The sequence below is a fragment of the Oncorhynchus clarkii genome, chromosome 17 (assembly GCF_045791955.1).
Source record: "Oncorhynchus clarkii lewisi isolate Uvic-CL-2024 chromosome 17, UVic_Ocla_1.0, whole genome shotgun sequence".
NCBI classification, from domain to species: Eukaryota; Metazoa; Chordata; class Actinopteri; order Salmoniformes; family Salmonidae; genus Oncorhynchus; species Oncorhynchus clarkii.
In genome coordinates, this window is record NC_092163.1 from 46,042,500 (window position 1) to 46,063,305 (window position 20,806).

General features: G+C 42.2%; 1 protein-coding gene across 4 annotated transcripts; it reads left to right on the forward strand.

The window, feature by feature from the left end:
- Positions 1-1,597: 1,597 nt before the first annotated feature.
- On the forward strand, positions 1,598-20,596 carry LOC139370936 (protein FAM219A). Of its 4 annotated transcripts, none has more exons than XM_071110837.1 (6): positions 1,598-1,913; positions 5,952-6,054; positions 13,363-13,465; positions 14,316-14,399; positions 15,640-15,694; positions 17,755-20,596. In XM_071110837.1, the coding sequence occupies exons 1-6, from the start codon at positions 1,851-1,853 to the stop codon at positions 17,911-17,913; spliced, it is 567 nt and encodes a 188-aa protein (XP_070966938.1). In that variant the 5' UTR covers positions 1,598-1,850; the 3' UTR covers positions 17,914-20,596. The 4 variants fall into 4 exon arrangements, with proteins under 4 accessions (XP_070966938.1, XP_070966935.1, XP_070966937.1 ...); XM_071110834.1 differs by having other exon boundaries at positions 1,604-1,913; positions 15,640-15,715; XM_071110836.1 differs by having other exon boundaries at positions 1,661-1,913; positions 5,955-6,054; positions 15,640-15,715.
- Positions 20,597-20,806: the final 210 nt, after the last annotated feature.

Sequence of the window (20,806 nt, forward strand, 5' to 3'; positions counted from 1 at the left end):
ACCCAACTTATTGTGGGAAGCTTGTGGAAGGCTACCTGAAACGTTTGACTCAAGTTAAACATTTTACAGGCAATGTTACCAAATACTAATTGAGTGTATGAAAACTTCTGACCCACTGGGAATGTGATGAAAGAAATATCAGCTGAAATAAATCATTCTCTCTACTGTTATTCTGACATTTCACATTCTTAAAATAAAGTGGTGATCCTAACTGACCTAAGACAGGGAATTTTTACTTGGATTAAATGTCAGGAATTGTGAACACTGAGTTTAAATGTATTTGGCTAAGGTGTATGTAAACTTCTGACTTCAACTGTATATATATATATATATATATATTCGCTGGCCATGGCAGATATATATATATATATGTGTGTGTGTGTGTGTGTGTCTATAAACTGGAGGTGGAGGGTCCGTCATGGTCTTGGGGCAGTGTGTCACAGCATCATTGGACTGAGCTTGTTGTCATTGCAGGCAATCTCAACATGTGCGTTACAGGTAAGACATCCTAATATGGTAACCTTCCTGCAGGCTCATCCTGACATGACCCTCCAGCATGACAATGCCACCAGCCATACTGCTCGTTCTGTGCGTGATTTCCTGCAAGACAGGAATGTCAGTGTTCTGCCATGGCCAGCGAAGAGCCCAGATCTCAATAGCATTGAGCACGTCTGGGACCTGTTGGATTGGAGGGTGAGGGGTAGGGCCATTCCCCCCAGAAATGTCCGGGAACTTGCAGGTTCCTTGGTGGATGAGTGGGGTAACATCTCACAGCAAGAACTGGCAAATCTGGTGCAGTCCATGAGGAGGAGATGCACTGCAGTACTTAATGCAGCTGGTGGCCACACCAGATACTGACTGTTACTTTTGATTTTGACCCCCCCACCCCTTTTTCAGGGACACATTATTCAATTTTTGTTTGTCACATGTCTGTGGAACTTGTTCAGTTTATGTGTCAGTTGTTTAATCTTGTTATGTTCATACAAATATTTACATATATATATATATATATAAAGCATGTCAGATAAAGGCTATATATATACATACATATATTTACATATATATACATATATATCTGATATATATATATATATATATATATATATATATATATATATGTGTGTATGTATATATATAGCCTTTATCTGACATGCTTTTGTCTAGACCTCCTATATTGTCGACGTGGTTGTTGTGATCTCCTAAATTGATGTTTTTCAAGCGTTATCTCATATTGCCATCATCATTCGTCCATGATTGGACGGTGATGTCATGAATAATGTATGAGTTTTTCCAGACCCGGAAGATGGCACCGACTAGTGATGGTCATTCCGAGTCTTTTTGGTGAACCGGCTCATTTGGCACCATTCACGTAAAAGAGCCGGCTCATTTGGCTCCAAGACGGCGTGGACCAGATTGACGCGCTCTCCCCATTATTTATTGTTTTTGCAGTGAGGATTCACTCTCTTTAGATAATTATTTTGTAACTTATCCGCAGAAAAACGTTGTTTTGAGGTCAAAAAGCAGTATGCAAATCAGGGAGCCAAATGTACGGCTCTTTCACCGATTCCATTATGTTCCCGACGTTCACCAACAAGATACATTCAAAAAGAGCCGTTTGTTCGCGAATGACAGATCACTAGGACCGACGTAGCTCTGTCTGTTTTGGTTGAGTCACCAGATCTGACCATGCCTTACTGACAGACTAGAGGCAGAAAACAAACGTGAATCACACAAAAATAACAGATCGTTTATGCGACAACCTAAGGAATAAGTCGAGTATTTTTGTGCTTACAAGTATTAAGATCTTACATCGGTTTGGCGGTGTAGCTAGCTAACACCAATCGTCGAAAATGATGAAGGAAGAAGAAATTGATAGGTTCCAAGTACCCCCAGTTACGGAGACGCAGCCCTTGGTAAGTGCCATGTCTTGTTTAGTTTATTGCTAGCTTCATTTTAGTTCAAATTACCTTGAAATTAAGCCCATACTAGAATGTAAATGCGTGTACGGGTGTGTTTGTCGAAAATCCTTGTCAGACAGCTGGTTAGCGACTGCCTGGTGTTGTTTGCTTGGGGTGGGGGTGGGTGGGTTCCCGTTTGACAATTATGTTTGAGTCTTCCTAAGCATTTCTTCTGACCGATAACATTTTATTGGATGGACTTCGTCTGGCCGTCATTGCCACCGCGATTAGTTTCTAACCAAACTGGTGACGTGTTATTTCTTGGGAATTGGGGAGGGGAAGTAGAGCTCGCTTCGATATGACGACTGTTGGCTGGGTGAATATGCGCTGTCTCCAGCTGATGCCTAGCCCCAGCCCGGCAGCCTCAGTCCCAGCCTCAGCTGATGCATTGCCCGAGATGGTAGGTTCGTCTGGAGGAGAGAATTACAGTACTATACCACTGATAGGCTTAACTCTGGATACAGATTAACATTCGCACTTGCACTGTATACATGCACACTGGTCTGGACACGGTGTCAGTTCACTTTTAATTTGTGCATTCTGGCTTCGATATTTGCATGGTGTTTCAGGAAGGACCTTTCTGTACCTCTTGAGTCTCAACAGGGACTGCAGGTGCCTGTCAGTGCAGGATGAGTATAGGTTCACCACCACAACTAGGTCTTTCAGTGTCCTTCATTGTTTCTTCATGGGTTTTCACCATTCAGTGTGTTTAGTGCCCCATACACTGTGGTTAGGTCCCTTAATTTCCTCAACAGCCGGGGTGTCAAATTCATTCCATGGAAGGCCTAGTGTCTTCTGGTTTTATATATTCTCTTTCAAGGTGCATTGGATAGAAAATACTTTGAACACTGTGGGGGCTTCCTTGATATTATAAGGTGCCCCCCCCCCACACAAAATCAGAGAGAATAATTTAGGCCTGTCTCGCTTCTTCAACATATCGATTTGATTCACAGTCCATGTTCTCATGTTTCTCACGTCTGCTAATGCTGGCAGGGATTTAATGCTTTTATCTGGTTACGCCTTAATGTATTTGTGTGTGTTGGTCATAAACGAATGGTAGAGCTCCATCATTGCCCTTATTTTCTCCTCTCAGCCTGCTTCTTTTAAATTCTCAACATTGACATTCACCTTTCCTCAATCCTCTTTTTGTAATAAGACTTCAACATACTACTGCTGTCAGTGATTAAATTTTTATTTTTTGTCTTCAGATTGCTAGTATTGGTTTTAACTTCTAGCCTGATTTACTTGAAGAAAATCCAATGGCTAGGTCTGTTAGGTCTACGTAGACCGCAGTGACAACTTGTAGTCTATCCTTATTCAATCCATATCAGAGAGTCAAAGAGCCAGCTGTTCTGTTGCACAGAGAGCTCTGTGCATTCTCATGCTAATCAGTTCTTTGTGAATGGTAAAGCAAATGAATCAACTTGACAACTGCCTCTCAAATGTTCTGAAATTGACTTCAAATTAATAAAACAGGCTGTCCTTTGTAGAATTAGGCTACGGTTTGAGTTGGGTTGTGCCAACACTCCCTTTAACTTAAACAGCACTATAGAAGGGTGACGTGTATTTAAGCCAAATGCCACATCCAATTTAACTGACGGGACCTGGAATTTTTCTGCCAACACTTTTACTTCACTACATTCCTAAAGAAAAGTATATACTTTTTACTCCATACATTTTCCCTGACACGCAAAAGTACTCGTTATATTTTGAATGCTTAGCAGGACAGGAAAATATTCTAATTTGCACAATTATCAAGAGAACATCCCTGTTCATCCCTACTGCCTCTGATCTAGCAGACTCACTAAACACATGTTTCATTTGTAAATGATGTCTGTTGGCGCTTGCCCCTGGCTATCCGTAAATAAAATAAAACATTTAATAAAAACAAGAAAATGGTGCTGTCTGGTTTGCTTAATATAAGGAATTTGAAATGATTGATACTTAAGTATATTTCATCAATTACATTTACTTTTTATACTTAAGTATATAACAAAACCAAATAGACTTTTACTCAAGTAGGATTTTCCTGGGTGACTTTTACTTGAGTCATTTTCTATTAAGGTATCTTTACTTTTACTCAAGTATGACTATTGGATACTTTTTCCACCACTGCTGTTAGCTCAGGAGGTCATAGCTGACCAGACCAGGGAATGGAATCACACCTAGTTTAACTGGTGTATGGTATGATCTCCTTGAGGTCTTTCATCAAGCATGGATGCATATAGAAGATGTATCAGTGTGTGTTGATGATATGTCGAATGACCTCTAACATTTATCCCTCACCTTCTGCACAGTGAGAGCTCACTTCATCAAAACGCACACAAAAACAGATGCACCTTCTACATGCATCCATACTAGATTAAAGACCTCAAGGAGAACATAATTCCCAATACTTGATACATCATCCACACTTCATCTATTGTGAGTGGAGATAACTTAAATATTATTTTTTTTATCTCCAGCTGCTCAGAGCTCTATTGTGTGAGCTAAGGTGTGACTCTGAATGGGTAGAAGGAGAAGCTGGTGTTTGGAAAACCTCAAAGAACATAATGGGTCTTTGTCGCAGAACAAAAATAGCCTGATGTTTGCAGGCTGTTACAGTGGGAATAGCTCATTGTTGTACTTTCCCATGTCCCTGTGCTCTGTTAGCACCACGTTGTCACTTTTGATTAATTCGTTCAGCTTAATGAACAATATTTCGCCCGGATGAAGCTGTTGTTTGTGTCCAGTGCTGGTAAGAATTGTACTAGACAGGGGGAAAAGCTCTGAGTCTGTTATTTAACACTTGTTCTGGGAGTGAAATAAGTGTGTGTGTTAGTGGCTCTGGATGAGTGTCTGCTAAATTACAAATATAAATATAGGCTATTACGTAATGACACTTAGGTCTGTCTACAGTGTAGACTACACAGTACGTGTTTAAATGTAATCAACTATGCTTATAAAATTGAAGTCAGCAGAATGGGTAAACTGCAAGAGAGGGACTCTATACTGGATATGTTCACTAGGTGCTGTATAGTAGTTTCATGCTCTGCCTGCTGTACTGCTTGTTAGTGGTCTGTTGTTTCACCACGGCAGCCAGGCAGTTCCCTGGAGAGAATGCAGTGTTCTTTCAGGCTGCCCTTGTGGGATCTCTGCTCCGGCCTACTTTGCTGGCTGTGACAGGCTTGTGGTGAACATAATGTAGGGCTCTGTCAATGGAGTAGGCAGACCAGCCAGCCAGACCTTCCACCATCCAGCAGCTCTCGGTTGCGTCCCAAACGGCACCCTTTTACCTTTATAGTGCACTACTTGTGACCAGAGCCTGGTCAAAAGTAGTGCACTACGTAGGGTTCCATTTGGGACACACCCCCGTCCAATAGGAACCCCCTCTGTTCTCCCACGGCCCCCGAGTGACGTCACTCACAGACATCCTCACTGGCCCACTCCCAGCCCAGTCTCACAAGTAGAATGCTCTGGCAGTGGAAACTGGCCAAGCATAGAGTCACAAGCAGGCACACACTTAACAGTAGTCTCTGTCACAGGCTTTCACCTTACGTGAGCAAAGCCTGGAAGCAGAGGCTAACTAAACAGTAAAATATAAGTAGAACGCCATAGATGAGGGGAAGAAGGTGCTCAAAGGGGCTGGAAAAGGCCTTTTGGGCATGGTCAAATAAAACAAATATTTTCACCGGTTGTGAAGCTGAAGTCTGCCTGTTTTGGAATTGAAAATACGACTGTCGCTTATGGAAGCTGATTTGTGCCAGAGGTCAAATGTAAAACAACCCCAGTGAATCTTGAAAGTTGACTGTACTTTAGTTTATCCCACGTGTAACTCTGTTATTTTTTGTCACACTGCTTTGCTTTATCTTGGCCAGGTTGCAGTTGTAAATGAGAACTTATTCTCAGTTGGCCTACCTGGTTAAATAAAGGTGGGGGAAAAAAGTTGAACACATCTGATAGAAAATGACCATATCAAACCTGGGAAAGCTAATCATCCTTTTTTTTCTGCAGCAGGACCCAGCAGCATCCTCCACCTCCGAGGCCGACTCCGATACTAGAGAAGGGGAAACTGTGGCCATGAACTACAAGCCCTCCCCACTGCAAGTGAAAATAGGTGAGCCTTATAATAGGATCTCCACTCCTCATTTTCTGTACATCATCAATGTGTCTGTGTTCTACTAACACACGGTGGCCTTCAATAAGACCATCTCTCTGTCTATAAATGATTAAATCATTCATTCAGCCTGTCAGTCAATGTATAACAACATACAACCACCAGCTGTGGCATTTGAGCAAATGCATAAATTGATGGCATGCTATCAAACTGAGTGAATCAGCTATAGCAATTGGTTAATGTATTTATTAGGGATCCCCATTAGCTGCTGCCTCGTCCTGGGGTCCAAAGACACCAAAGCACCCACATTAGATCTAAAACAAAAGATAAAACGGTGAACTATGTTTGTACTAAATGAGCTAAAGATAAAACAGTACATCATATAACATCCCTACACCACATATCCACCAGACAGAATGTATTAATGAGTCAACGGTGTTATTCTCATTCAGTAGTTCATCTATTTTTGGAGCAATGCTGTGTTCTTTGCGTAAGCACAATAAATATTTATGATAGGCTTATAGCACAGCGACATGCAGAAAGGCAGGTTCAGTCAGATGCACAAAAGTGATGATTCTTCTTTGGCATGCATCTTTGTAACATTACTCCTTTACCATGTTTTGCTAAAAAAAAATATTGACATAGGCCTAGAGCTATCAAAATAGGTTTGAGTTACTGACTGAAAGTCATAACCAAGATACAGTGCATTCGGAAAGTATTCAGACCCCTGGACTTCTACATTTAGTTACGTTACAGCCTTATTCTAAAATTAATTAAATTGTTTTTTCTCCTCATCAATCTACTCAAACTACCCCACAATGACAAAGCAAAAACAGGTTTTTAGACATTTTTGCAAATTTCTTACGAATAAAACTGTGAAATATCACATTTACATAAGTATTCAGACCCTTTACTGAGTACTTTGTTAAAGCACCTTTGGCAGCAATTACAGCCTCGAGTCTTCTTGGGTATGACGCTACAAGCTTGGCACACCTGTATTTGGGGAGTTTATTCCATTCTTCTCTGCAGGTCCTCCTAAGCTCTGTCAGGTTGGATGGGGAGCGTCGCTGCATATCTATTTTCAGGTCTCTCCAAAGATGTTTGATCGGGTTCAATTCCGGACTCTGGCTGGGCCACTCAAGGACATTCAGAGACTTGTCCCCAAGGCTCTCCTGGTTGTCTCGCCTGTGGGCTTAGGGTCGTTGTCCTGTTGGAAGGTGAACCTTTGCCCCAGTCTGAGGTCCTGAGCGCTCTGGAGCAGGTTTTCATCAAGGATCACTCTGTACTTTCCTCCAGTCATCTTTCCCTCGATCATGACTAGTCTCCCAGTCGCTGCCGCTGAAAAACATCCCCACAGCATGATGCTGCCACCACCATGCTTCCATCCGTAGGGATGGTTCAAGGTTTCCTCCAGACATAACGCTTGGCATTCAGGCCAAAGAGTTCAATCTTGGTTTTATCAGACCAGATAATATTTTTCTCATGGTTAGAGTACTTCAGGTGCCTTTTGGCAAACTCCAAGTAAGCTGTCATGTGCATTTAAATGAGGATTGGCTTCCATCTGGCCACTCTACTAAGGCCTGATTGGTGGAGTGCTGTAGATATGGTTGTCCTTCTGGAAGGTTCTCCAATCTCCATAGAGGAACTCCTGTCAGCGTGACCATTGAGTTCTTGGTTCCAAACTTCTTACATTTAAGAATGATGGAGGAGCATTCGGAGCGTTCTTGGGGACCTTACCTTCAATGCTGCAATGCTGTGCCTCGACACAGTCCTGGCTTGGTTTTTGCTCTGACATGCACTTTCAACTATTCAAATTCACACACAGGTGTGCCTTTCCAAATCATGTACAATCAATTTACAGCGTGTGGACTCCAAGTTGTAGAAACATCTTTTTATGTATTTTTTATTTTATTTTTATTTTACCCCTTTTTCTCCCCAATTTCGTGGTATCCAATTGTTGTAGTAGCTACTATCTTGTCTCATTGCTACAACTCCCGTACGGGCTTGGGAGAGACGAAGGCTGATACGTCCTCCGATACACAACCCAACCAGCCGTACTGCTTCTTAACACAGCGTGCATCCAACCCGGAAGCCAACCGCACCAATGTGTCGGAGGAAACATTGTGCACCTGGCAACCTGGTTAGCGTGCACTGCGCCCGGCCCGCCACAGGAGTCGCTAGTGCGCGATGAGACGAGGATATCCCTACCGGCCAAACCCTCCCAACCTGGATGCTATGCCAATTGTGCGTCGCCCCACGGACCTCCCGGTTGCGGCCGGCTGCGACAGAGCCTGGGCGCGAACCCAGAGTCTTTGGTGGCACAGCTAGCACTGCGATGTAGTGCCCTAGACCACTGCGCCACCCTGGAGGCCTACTTTTTATATTTTTGACTACTTTTACTTCACTACATTCCTAAAGAAAATTTTATTTTTACTTCCTACATTTTCATAGAGAATGTCATGGCTTTCAATGTTTCTGATTGGCTAATTGACATAATTTGAGTTCATTGAAGGTGTACATGTAGGTGAAGGTGTATTTCAAGGCATACCTTCAAACTCAGTGCCTTTTTGCTTGATATCATGGGAAAATCAAAAGGAATCAGCCAATACCTCCAAATTGTAGACCTCCACAAGTCTGGTTCATCCTTGGGAGCAATTTCCGAACGCCTGAAGGTACCACGTTCATCTGTACAAACAATAGTACGCAAGCTTAAACACCATGGGACCATGCAGCCGTCATACCGCACAGGGAGGAGACGTGTTCTGTCTCCTAGAGATGAACGCACTTTGGTGCGAAAAGGGCAAATCAACCCCAGAACAACAGTAAAGGACCTTGTGAAGATGCTGGAGGAAACCGGTACAAAAGTATTTATATATACAGTAAAATGAGTCCTATATCAACATAACCTGAAAGGCCGCTCAGCAAGGAAGAAGCCACTGCTCCAAAACCGCCATAAAAAAGCCAGAATATGGTTTGCAACTGCACATGGGGACAAAGATCATACTTTTTGGAGAAATGTCCTCTGGTCTGATGAAACAAATAGAACTGTTTGGCTATAATGACCATCGTTATGTTTGGAGGAAAAAGGTGAGGCGTGCAAGCCAAAGAACACCATCCCAACCATGAAGCACGGGGGTGGCAGCATCATGTTGTGGGGGTGCTTTGCTGCAGGAGGGACTGGTGCACTTCACAAAACAGATGGCATCATGAGGACGGAAAATGATGTTGCTTCAATATATCCACATCTCAAGATATCAGTCAGGAAGTTAAATCTTGGTTACAAATGGGTCTTCCAAATGGACAATGACCCCAAGCCTACTTCCAAAGTTGTGGCAAAATGGCTTAAGGACAACAAAGTCAAGGTATTGGAGTCGCCATCACAAAGCCCTGACCTCAATCCTATAGATAATTTGTGGGCAGAACTGAAAAAGCATGTGCGAGCAAGGAGGCCTACAAACCTCAGTTACACCAGCTCTGTCAGGAGGAATGGGCCAAAATTCACCCAACTTATTGTGGGAAGCTTGTGGAAGGCTACCTGCAACATTTGACGCAGTTAAAAATGTAAAAGCAATACTAATTGAGTGTATGTAAACTTCTGACCCACAGGGAATGTGATGAAAGAAATAACAGCTGAAATAAATCATTCTCTCCACTATTATTCTGACATTTCACATTTATAAAATAAAGTGGTGATCCTAACTGACCTAAGACAGGGAATTTTTGCTAGGATTAAATGTCAGGAATTGTGAAACTGAGTTTAAAGTATTTGGCTAAGGTGTATGTAAACTTTCGACTTCAACTGTACATCTGTAAAATTAATTTAGGAACTAAAGCTTTGGTTGTCTTCCTCTCAGGCTTCCATGTCTTCTCCCTGGACCTCCTCAATGTCCACCTCTTGAACATCTGACTCTGAGGGCTCATCTTTACTGTCACTTTTCAACTTTGTTGAGGATGGCTCGTTGTCAGGCTCAAAAAGCCTCAAATTTGCACAGATGGCCACCAATTGTTCAACCCTTGTATTGGTCAGCCTGTTGTGTGCTTTAGTGTGTGTGTGTTGCCGAACATGGACCAGTTGTGCTCTGAGGCGGCTGATGTTGGTTGGATTTGGAGTATGATGGAGGCAACGGGAAAGAGCCTCAGATCCCCAAAGTCCCTTCCGCCAGGTGGCTAATGAAATATGTTGGCACAACTAGCATATTGCATCTCCATCCTTATGCCCTTGCATGGAAGTGTACTTTGCCAGACTGCCAAGAACCTTGCCCTCATCCAGGCCAAGGTAGCGAGACACGATAGTGATGACACCATAGGCCTTGTTGATCTCTTCACCAGACAGGATGCTCTTGCCAACATACTTGGGGTCCAACATGTATGCTGCGGCGTGTATGGGCTTCAGACAGAAGTCTTCACGCTTTTTGATGCATTTCAGAATTGCAGTTTCCTCTGCTTGGAGCAACAGTGAAGTGGGCAGGGCAGTACGGATTTCTTCTCTTACAAGCAGTGTCTGAACATCAGACAGGTTGGCATCGTCTCCCTCAATCTGTGCAATGTCTACTGCCATAGGTTTTTAGGTTGCTTACCACTCTCTCCCAAAATACATCATCCAGGAGGATCCTCTTGATGGGGCTGTATATCCATATCGGCAGACTGTGATATGGCCATTTCTTGGAGAGACTCCTTCCCCACCAGGAGACTGGCAAACTTACGACAACACCACCCCAATGGGTGTTGCTGGGCAGCTTCAATGTGGTGCTCTTATTCTTCTCACTTTGCTTGGTGAGGTCGATTTGTTGCTATAACTTGATGACCCTTCACATACCTAAACATTTCCTTGCCTCGCTTGTAGAGTGTATCCATTGTTTTCAGTGCCATGATATCCTTGAGGAGCAGATTCAGTGCATGAGCAGCACTGCCAATGGGTGTGATGTGAGGGTAGGACTCCACTTTAGACCAAGCAGCCTTCATATTCGCAGCATTGTCTGTCACCAGTGCAAATACCTTCTGTGGTCCAACATATAATTTGGCACAGTATTTGCAAATGTACACAGCTTTTCCTTCTACATTGGCTGCAGTGAAAATTCTCCACACATCAGATAGTGCCCATGGCATTTTTGTGTAAAGATTAGAAGAAAATGAGTAACAAAACAATTACAATTCCATGTCCAGATAAATAGTTAAGCAGTTAGATTAAATAACCCCTTTTGTAAGATAAATGTTTGAATTAACACTCCTCAGTTAGCAGGCTCAAGCAAGCTAAAACCCACACGGTAGAAAAAACTAACTAGCTGAAATTAACAAGTTATAAATGATTTAAACACACTCTGCTGTAGGCTACTATTTACTAGTAAACAAAAAATCATGCATGTCATATTAAATATATTCACCCCACCCAGTATTGTAATCAAAACATACCAGAAAGCATATAGTCCTTGGCTCAGACAGTGTAGTAGTGTGGGCTCAATAGCATCTCATTAGTTTGCAAAATCTTGAGAATCAGCTGCACATGTGATAGAAGAATGCACTGTGCATGCAGAGGCTTGTAATTCCATTGAATTTGGGATAGGTTAACCAAAATATGCCACAAGACCTAGAATTGCCTTGTGTATCCCACAAAGGTTCACTGTTATAAGCTAACTTTTTTCTAAATGAATTTAAGCAAAATTCCAATGGAACATTTCTGGGAAATTTACCGGAAATTTTCCGACCCTTTGCAACTCTTGCAGGTTAGTACAGGGTAGTCGAGGTAATTTGTACATGTAGGTAGGGGTAAAGTGACTATGCATAGATAATAAATAGCGAGTAGCAGCAGTGTAAAAACAAGGGGGGAGTGGAGTGTCAATGTAAATAGTCCAAGTGGCCATTTGATACATTTGTTTAGCAGTCTTATGTCTTGAGGTTAGAAGCTGTTAAGGAGCCTTTTGGACCTAGACTTGGTGCTCCGATACCGCTTTCCGTGTGGTAGCACAGAGAACAGTCTATGACTTGGATGACTGGCATCTTTGACAATTTTTTGGGGCCTTCCTGTGACACAGAATAATTATGTAAATAATGTTTTTTTTATTTTTTTATTATGAATTTGCATAAATGTCTAAACCTATTTTCACTTTGTCATTTTGGGGAATTGTGTGTAGATTGGTGAGAAATTATGTAATACATTTTAGAATAAGGCTGTAACCTAACAAAATGTAGACAAAGTCGAGGGGTCTCAATACTTTCCGAATGCACTGTATTAAACGGTTTCCACAATAAAGCCTAATAAAGCTTTAGTGTGTTTGATCTCCCTGAGCATTTATGTGGTTGTTTGGGGTATATTGCCTAAAGCCAATACCCAATAGCCATTCTGCCCTTGCTAGCAGTAACAGGCTGAAGTTACTCAACGTAACCCAGGGCAGGAACTTTGAAAGGGCTTTGAGGTCACCGCTTCCAATCCCATAACCCTATCTCCCTCTCATGTACTCAATTGGTCAGCAACACTGTGCTTCAGAGATTAAATAAATGAAGTGTCATGTTGATGTTAATTAAGCTTTGCATCACAATCATTGTCTTGACAGCCTGCTTATTCACTACTGGACCGCAGAGGAATTCCAAGCACACAGACGACAGTGTGGAAGTCCCATAAAAGTCAAGCCCAAAGTTTACATTATAAACCCCACATGCCCCTCCAGTAGGGCTATGAGTTATAAATGACCACAGTGTTCCATATGTCAGCACAACCAGTGTTGCAGTACGGTTGCCTACTAACATTTTGTTTTTAGTCATTTTCAGGTAGAAGGTAGTGATGGACCTGAAAGCAACATGTTTTATTGTAGGCCCACTAAAGAAAGCAAATCAGATGAACAATTGAATACATTGTGGAAAAGGGTATTGGGGCATAGTCTGGCATAAAATAGTGGTGACGACTATGCTGAGGACTGTGTGTTCGCTAGGAATGACACTACCTGTTGGAAGACAATGGGGATGGAGGGGGTGACACTTTCCCTCATTGTCGCTCACGATGAAATCGGAGAGGACTTTGGAGCTCTCTTTTTGTTTGTTCATATGTTAGTGACACGTGATATCTTAGACATCCCTGGTCCGATTTTGAAGAAACCTAGGTGAATGACGCGTCTTGCAGTAGAGATCCAGAATTTGCTTAAATTACACTGATTGGCCCAAGGCGGGAGCTGAAGTAATTAGCTGAAATTTGTTAGTCACGCGCTGTCTCAATTGGCCCAAGGTTGGGCGCTGCATCATCCATGGGGGACTACATGTTTACTGTTGCCTTGTTTGTTAATTGTTTCTAACTATGATGATATCTCCTGTGATTGGCAGAGAAACAGAGAGAGCTGGCCAGGAAGGTATCAGTAAAAAATGGCACCGTGGGTAGCCCCGTCAACCAGCAACCCAAGAAGAACAACGTCATGGCCAGAACACGGTAACAAGCTCAAACTTTATGGTTTCCTCACCATGTTATTATTTTGTGGCATTTCCATGGAAAAGGACCAATGAGCACCAACGTGAACTTAATAGGTCATATCAAATTGGGTGTCAAATGAAAGCAGAGTCTGTATTTTCCGTCTTTAAAATTTAGCCATAAGTAAAGGCTTTGATTTCTGGGTGAACAGATGGAAAAGGGGTCTTAGAAAACATCTACCAGAAAGTCTTAAATGGTATCAGAAATACACTATAACACTAACATTTTAAAACTCAAAATATAAACCATTCATAACTAAACAGGGACTTTAGAAATGGGAGTCTGTGTGAATGCTAAATTCAGACTCTCTCTAGTTGATAAGCGTATGGGCCTGGTTCAGTCAAACCCACTAACAGGTGCCCTTCCCTTTGTCTGTAATCCTAGTCCCTCGGTGGATTAGCAGAGATGTGAAAGCAGCTCCCCCTACACCCAGAGCCCCAGATTATGGGCAGCACCCATTAGATTGGAGGATGGCGATTTAGCCAAAAGCGCTCTAACCAGGCTAGGAGAATACTAACCCCTGCTGTGACTAACAGCTGCTGCTGAGGAGGAGGCTGGTTCGTGCCATTTTATGATATCCCATATTTGGCCCAGATTTAGCCACAGATCTGTTGTATCCAAGAGATCGGAGGAGAAACCCAGGAACCAGAATATCTTCATTTTGGCGCCACATAACTGGAACTGACTGAACATTCAAGTTTAAGATTTTGGGATATATTGCCCTTTTTATTGAAAACTTGAAAATGTTACTTTGAGGATCCCCATGACATTTTCACACACGTTTTGTGTAATTTCTTCTACTTTCCTTTAGGTTGGTGGTGCCAAACAAAGGCTACTCCTCTTTAGACCAGACCAGCCCAGATGAGAAGCCCCTGGTAGCGCTGGATACAGACAGGTAACAGTGAATGTAATATTTCTCTGAATGGGATTTCAAAAGGGTGAGAAGAAGATATCCATCTCACATTTTGCCGATGTCTACTCTCTTTCTCTCTGACACTGGCTTCCAACAGACTTGTTCCAGACCTCCGCCTTCAGCCTTTCAAAGCTCAGTCACAGTGCGTAGGGGACTAACTACTTCTACTATTCAATACAGGCTGAAAGAGTAGCACAAAGCACATACCAGAAAAGGGTGATCCGACTCTGGGTAAGCAGGAAAAGTGTAACTGCTCTGTTGGCTGTTACAGCTCCGCTCCGAGCCTCTCTCTCTCGGCAAGCAGGCAGAGTCATTCCCAAATTTGGGGAAAATCCTCTCCCGGGGTGTCGGATTAGGGGGGTTTGGGATTTGGACCGCCGGGAAAAGAGGCTCAGTGTCCTCCCTCCTTCAGTGCTCCCTGCCCAGCATGTGATACAGATGGGAGCCGTCCCAAATGGCACCATTTTCTACCCTTTTCCCTTCATAGTGTTCTGCTTTTGACTAGGTCCCTGGTTAAAAGTAGTGCACTATGAAGGGAATAGGGTGCCATTTGGAACAAATACATGGATCCTGTACCCTGTGTTGTTTTTCCATGACCTTTATCTGCCGATTTGCGCTTTTTGGCACCCATCACAACGATGACGTCATGCTCTCTCTCACACTTGCACTCAATTGCACTGCCATAGTTGTTCTCTGTCACACACACACAATTCTGTATTATGTCATGTGCCCGAAAACACACACACAAAAAACACATGTATGAAAGTACATGTGTGTTTATTGTCTTTGGGCATGTCTGATAGATTTCAGCCTCATTAAGAAAAGGACCAATCATTCCTGGAGTCGGGATCAATGGAACGTTCCAGATTGTCTCTGCTGGTTGTCTCTGTTAGAATAAATCAATCCTGCTGAAATGTCAGCTCCTCGTGGTGCCTAATTATCTACTAGGGAGATGCCTGGAGATCTAGAATATAACACTGTTTTTGTTTTTCATAAATCATTTTCTGGAAGGGAACACACTGAAATGCTGAGCAATGTTTTAAAAAGTATCCCGAAATGAGTTCCCTTTTTATTATCTAGAAATGTAAGCTCCATAGCAAAATATTGTTTTTTTTTATGTTTGTTTATTTATTTTACTTTTTTTACTGTCCCTATCAATGTTTGTTACGTCCTGGTGTTTGGGAGGTCTAGGTGTCAGACTAACCATCTCTTCTTGTTTCAGTGATGATGACTTTGACATGTCCAGATACTCTTCGTCTGGATACTCCTCAGCCGAGGTGAGATGTCTGAGGGACCAGGTATCTATGCACTACATACAGCTAATGTCACCATAAGCTGTCATAAGCACTGCATAACCTGTCATGTCACTTCCCTGCTTATGTCAATTCCCATAGCTTCTATCCTATAACCTGTATTTTTTTTCTCCTCTGATCACCATTCACTTTTGTAAATGTATAACTATGGCGTTTCAGTCAGTCGTGATTTATCCATACATTTCATCACCATACATTTATATCCATGTGTTTGTCTATATGTGTTTAAGTAGTCATTTTATTTTTGTCTCACTTGAGTTTTACTTGGTGTTAGGTCTGCGACTATACAATGACTAGCACTAGCACGACCCATAGCATTTCTGTACTCGCTTATGTTTTACCTAAAACATTGTGATATTTCAAATCAATAATAACGTGTGTGGCTCTTTATTACAGTCTATTCGGAAAGTATTCAGACCACTTGACTTTTTCCACATTTTGTTACGTTACAGCCTTATCGTAAAATTGATGAGTGGAAAAAATAAAATAATACAATACACACAATACCCCATAAGGACAAAGTGAAAACAGGTTTTTAGAAATTTTAGCAAATTTATTACAAATAAAAAACAGATACCTAATTTACGCAATATTCAGACCCTTGGCTATGAGACTTGAAATTGAGCTCAGGTGCTTCCTGTTTCCATTGATCATCCTTGATGTTTCTACAACTTGATTGGAGTCCACTTGGTATATTTAAATTGATTGGACATGATTTGGAAAGGCACACACCTGTCTATATAAGGTACCACAGTTGACAGTACATGTCAGAGCAAAAACCAAGCCATGAGGTCGAAGGAATTGCCCGTAGAGCTCAGAGTCAAGGAACATATCTTGGGAATCGTACAAACACATTTCTGCATTATTGAAGGTCCCCAGGAACACAGTGGCCTCCATAATTCTTAAATAGAAGAAGTTTGGAACCACCAAGACTCTTCCTAGAGTTGGCCACCCGGCCAAACTGAGCAATTGGGGGAGAAGGGCATTGGTCAAGGAGGTGACCAAGATCCCGATGGTCACTCTGATAGAGCTCCAGAGTTCCTCTGTTTAGATGGAAGAACCTTCCAGAAGAACATCCATCTCTGCAGCACTCCACCAATCAGGCCTTTATGATAGTGGCCAGACGGAAGCCACTCTTCACTAAAAGGCACATGACAGCCCGCTTGGAGTTTGCCAAAAGGCACCCAAAGAACTCTGACCAAGAGAAACAACATTCTCTGGTCAGATTAAACCAAGATTGAACACTTTGACCTAAATGCTAAACGTCATGTCTGGAGGAAACCCGGCACCATCCCTATGGTGAAGCGGGGTGGCAGCATCATCCTGTGGGGATGTTTTTCAGCAGCAGGGACTGTGAGACTAGTCAGGATTGAGGGAAAGATGAATGAAGCAAAGTACAGAGAGATCATTGATGAAAACCTGCTCCAGAGCACTCAGGACCTCAGACTGGGGCAAAGGGTTACCTTCCAAGAGGACAATGACCCTAAGCACACAGCTAAGACAACAGAGGAGTGGCTTCGGGACAAGTCTCAATGTCCTTGAGTGGCCCAGCCAGAACCTGGACTTGAACCCGATCGAACATCTTTCGAGAGACCTGAAAATATCTGTGCTGCGACGCTCCCCTTCCAACCTGACAGAGCTTGAGAGGATCTGCAGAGAAGAATGAGAGAAACTCCCCAAATACAGGTGTGCCAAGCTTGTAGCGTCATACCCAAGAAGAATCGAAGCTGTAATCGCTGCCAAAGGTGTTTCAAGAAAGTACTGAGTAAAGGCTCTGAATACTTATGTAAATGTGACATGTAACAAAAATATATATATTTTTTCCATCTCTAAAAACCTGTTTTTGCTTTGTCCTTATGGGGTATTGTGTGTAGTAGATTAATGAGGGGGGACATGGTCATCCATTTCAGAGTAAGACTGTAACGTAACAACATTTGGAGAAAGTCGAGGGGTCTGAATACTTTCCGAACACACTGTATTACGATTGGGAAATGATCATGTTTTGTCCACTCTGTCCCCTGCAGCAGATCAACCAGGACCTCAACATCCAGCTTCTGAAGGACGGTTACCGGCTAGACGAGATCCCTGACGACGAGGATCTGGATCTGATCCCTCCCAAATCAGTCAACCCCACCTGCATGTGCTGCCAAGCCACCTCCTCCTCAGCCTGCCACATCCAGTAGCCCCTCCCATGACAGATGCCCCTGCCACCAGGGCAGCAACAAGGAAGAGGAGTTTAAATGATTGGGGGGACGGGACAGAAGAATAGGTGTATTGGAATTAGTGTGGATTTGAAAAGGGTGAAAATGCAGAACAAATTTACTGAGAGTAACTGGTTCCTCCTATGGTAGGACATGTGCATACGTTTGTCTTTATGGGTCTTTATGTCTGAGTAGTATTCAGAAGCAGCTCTCCCTTGTCTCATCTTGGAATATTACATGGATGGCAATGGAAAGGTCTAAAATGCTGAACTTGTGTGAGATGGCAGTGTTTCGAAGATGGTCACTTGAGGATTATGTCGTCTTAAGCTTTTTTTTTGACCTCCTGAAAGTCTTTGTTGCTGTTACTGTATGGAGGGATCAACAGGGAATGTACTGTGAGCGTGGAAAAAGGACAAACATTTGATTGAAGAGCTGTCTGAGTGTGTGTAACGTGTCTAAAATCAAATATCAAATCTTTTAGAATATTTAAGGAGATACAGCAACGAACACAGAGGAATCCCGAATATTTATTTTATGTTCCCAAGCAGGCATCTCACAAGTTAAAATGCAAAGTGAGTTTTGAGTTGAGTGGATTTGCAGCAGTCTGTCTTCTCGCTCCTCTATCTTTTCTGATCAGATTTTCTCTCTCTTCCTGTTGTCGTGATACGTGTTTCACATGATGATATTTGAATTCTCATACAAAGACATCAGAATAACTATTCCTATTTAAAACTTTGATATATGACTTGAGAACAGCTTTGCATGTTGCTCACTGTGCCACTTAGATAAACACCCTTACCAATACAGTAACTGGGGAGCGGTGGTTAGGCTCTCAACTTGACCCACTGCATCCTTAGCCTGGTCCCAGATCTGTCTGGTGCTCTCTTGACAAACTGAAGTATGGTCAAGGTAAGACGGCACAAACAGATCTGGGACCAGTCTACTGCGACTTCACCCTAGCGCCAATTAGATCTGGTCATTTTCTTGTGCAGTACTTAACTTAGAGAAAAATATATGGGATTCAAAGGTCACAAAGCCTGGTTCCAGATCTGTTTGTGCTGTCTTGCGCATTGTTTGGCATGACAATGACCATAGGAGCTGGCAAGATGGTACAAACTGATCTGGGACCAGGCTAGGTCTGATACTGTATGGTGAAGCCAATGTGTATTTAGTGCCATTCTACTACTGTCCACATGAAAATAATAACTTATTTTAGTGGATATTTCTGTAACACTAAATGGTTTGTTACCCCTCAATATAATTGTATATTGGGTCATCCTGTTTATACGTATACTCATTGTTGATTTCACTATGCTGTCTTCACTTGTCTATTGTGCTTCTAATCTTATCTTTTTATTTTGTTGTAAATTGCGTTGAACTGTTGTATGAAAGCACATTTTCCAATATGCTCAATAGGATTAATGTGCTAACAACCATGTGCTAACCATTACTGTACCTGCCATACTATAATACCATTTCATAGTCCTGGCACCCAGTGGTTGTGGGTACTGTAGTTTAACTGTGCCAAAAGGCCATTTAAAAAAACAATGTATTTGTATAATAGTGTCCAAAAAAAAACACTTTCATGGGCATAACAGCCATAATTTTAACATGAGATGGTGTTAAAATATTGTATGAATATACCAGTTGAAATGGAGAATGTGTCCTTCTGAATTCCTGAGCAGGGATATTACCAGTACACTAATGATAGTGGTTGGGCAAAATGTCCGCCTGTACACACAGCAGCCCATGTCCTCCTATAGTGCTTCCAGAAGTAGGCTGTAGCGTCACGTTGTGCTTCTCTCACTGCCACTGACACAGTCTGTGCAATCACACAGGCACAGTACACATGGCGCACACACACAGAATGCACTATGGAATGCTTCAAATTGGAAAATGCTCCTCATGTCTAACGATCCAAGACTGTGTATAGCGTACTATATGTAAAGCAAGGGATGGATGAGGTAAATATGTTATTTACTGTATTTCTTTGGGTGCTTGGTTATCCAGTGCATTCCACTGTAGTGCAATGAATGATATGAGGGATTGACTCCAGTTTGAATACACACAAATCAAGCACAAACGGGTCAATGCAAAATAATGAAAATACCTGCTGTTTTAGGATGGTGCGAAACAGGGAACACTGTGTTCAGTAGGCAAGAAGTGGAAAAACGCTTTGTCTATATTCAAGGATGCATCATCCAAATAGCAATGGAAATGTATCCCTGCTTTGTCTGAGCGCTAAGCATTAGCTTCCCCTGTCATTGTGATCACAAGTTCACACTCTGATCACACTCACTCTCACCCCAGAGTTGTCTAAAGTAGAGTATGCCTTAAGTAATGCATTGTATTGGAAGATATTTATTGCCTGTTTTATTTGTTTTAATTTATTTGGGGGGGGGGGGGTCTACATTTTAACATAGACAGAGGGCAGCACTTACAGCTATGAAACTGCACTGAAATTCTACAGTACTCATAATATTGTGAGTTTAGTGCCATTTTGCAGATGTTAAATATTGCCCATAGGCTTTTTTGGGGGGTATCATTCAGACACTCATTGTGATTTTAATGAAGATGTGAACAATTAAAGTTTCTGTATGTAACAATGTTATTGTTCTGTGTAGTGTATCATGTCTACAAATAAATATCAACAGTCTGAATTAAACGTTGTGGTGCAACCGCCATGTGATGTCTGGAAAAAGGAAAAATATGCACAGCCAATGGTCAGGTGCTGGATAGAAAACGGATTTAAAATAATGTCCTCAGATGTTTATTTTTGTAACGCTTGAGAACCTATAATAGAGCAAATTGTAGGCGATAGCCCAATGACCAAGGGCTTGTACAATTATTACCTCCACTAGTGATTGGGGTTGTG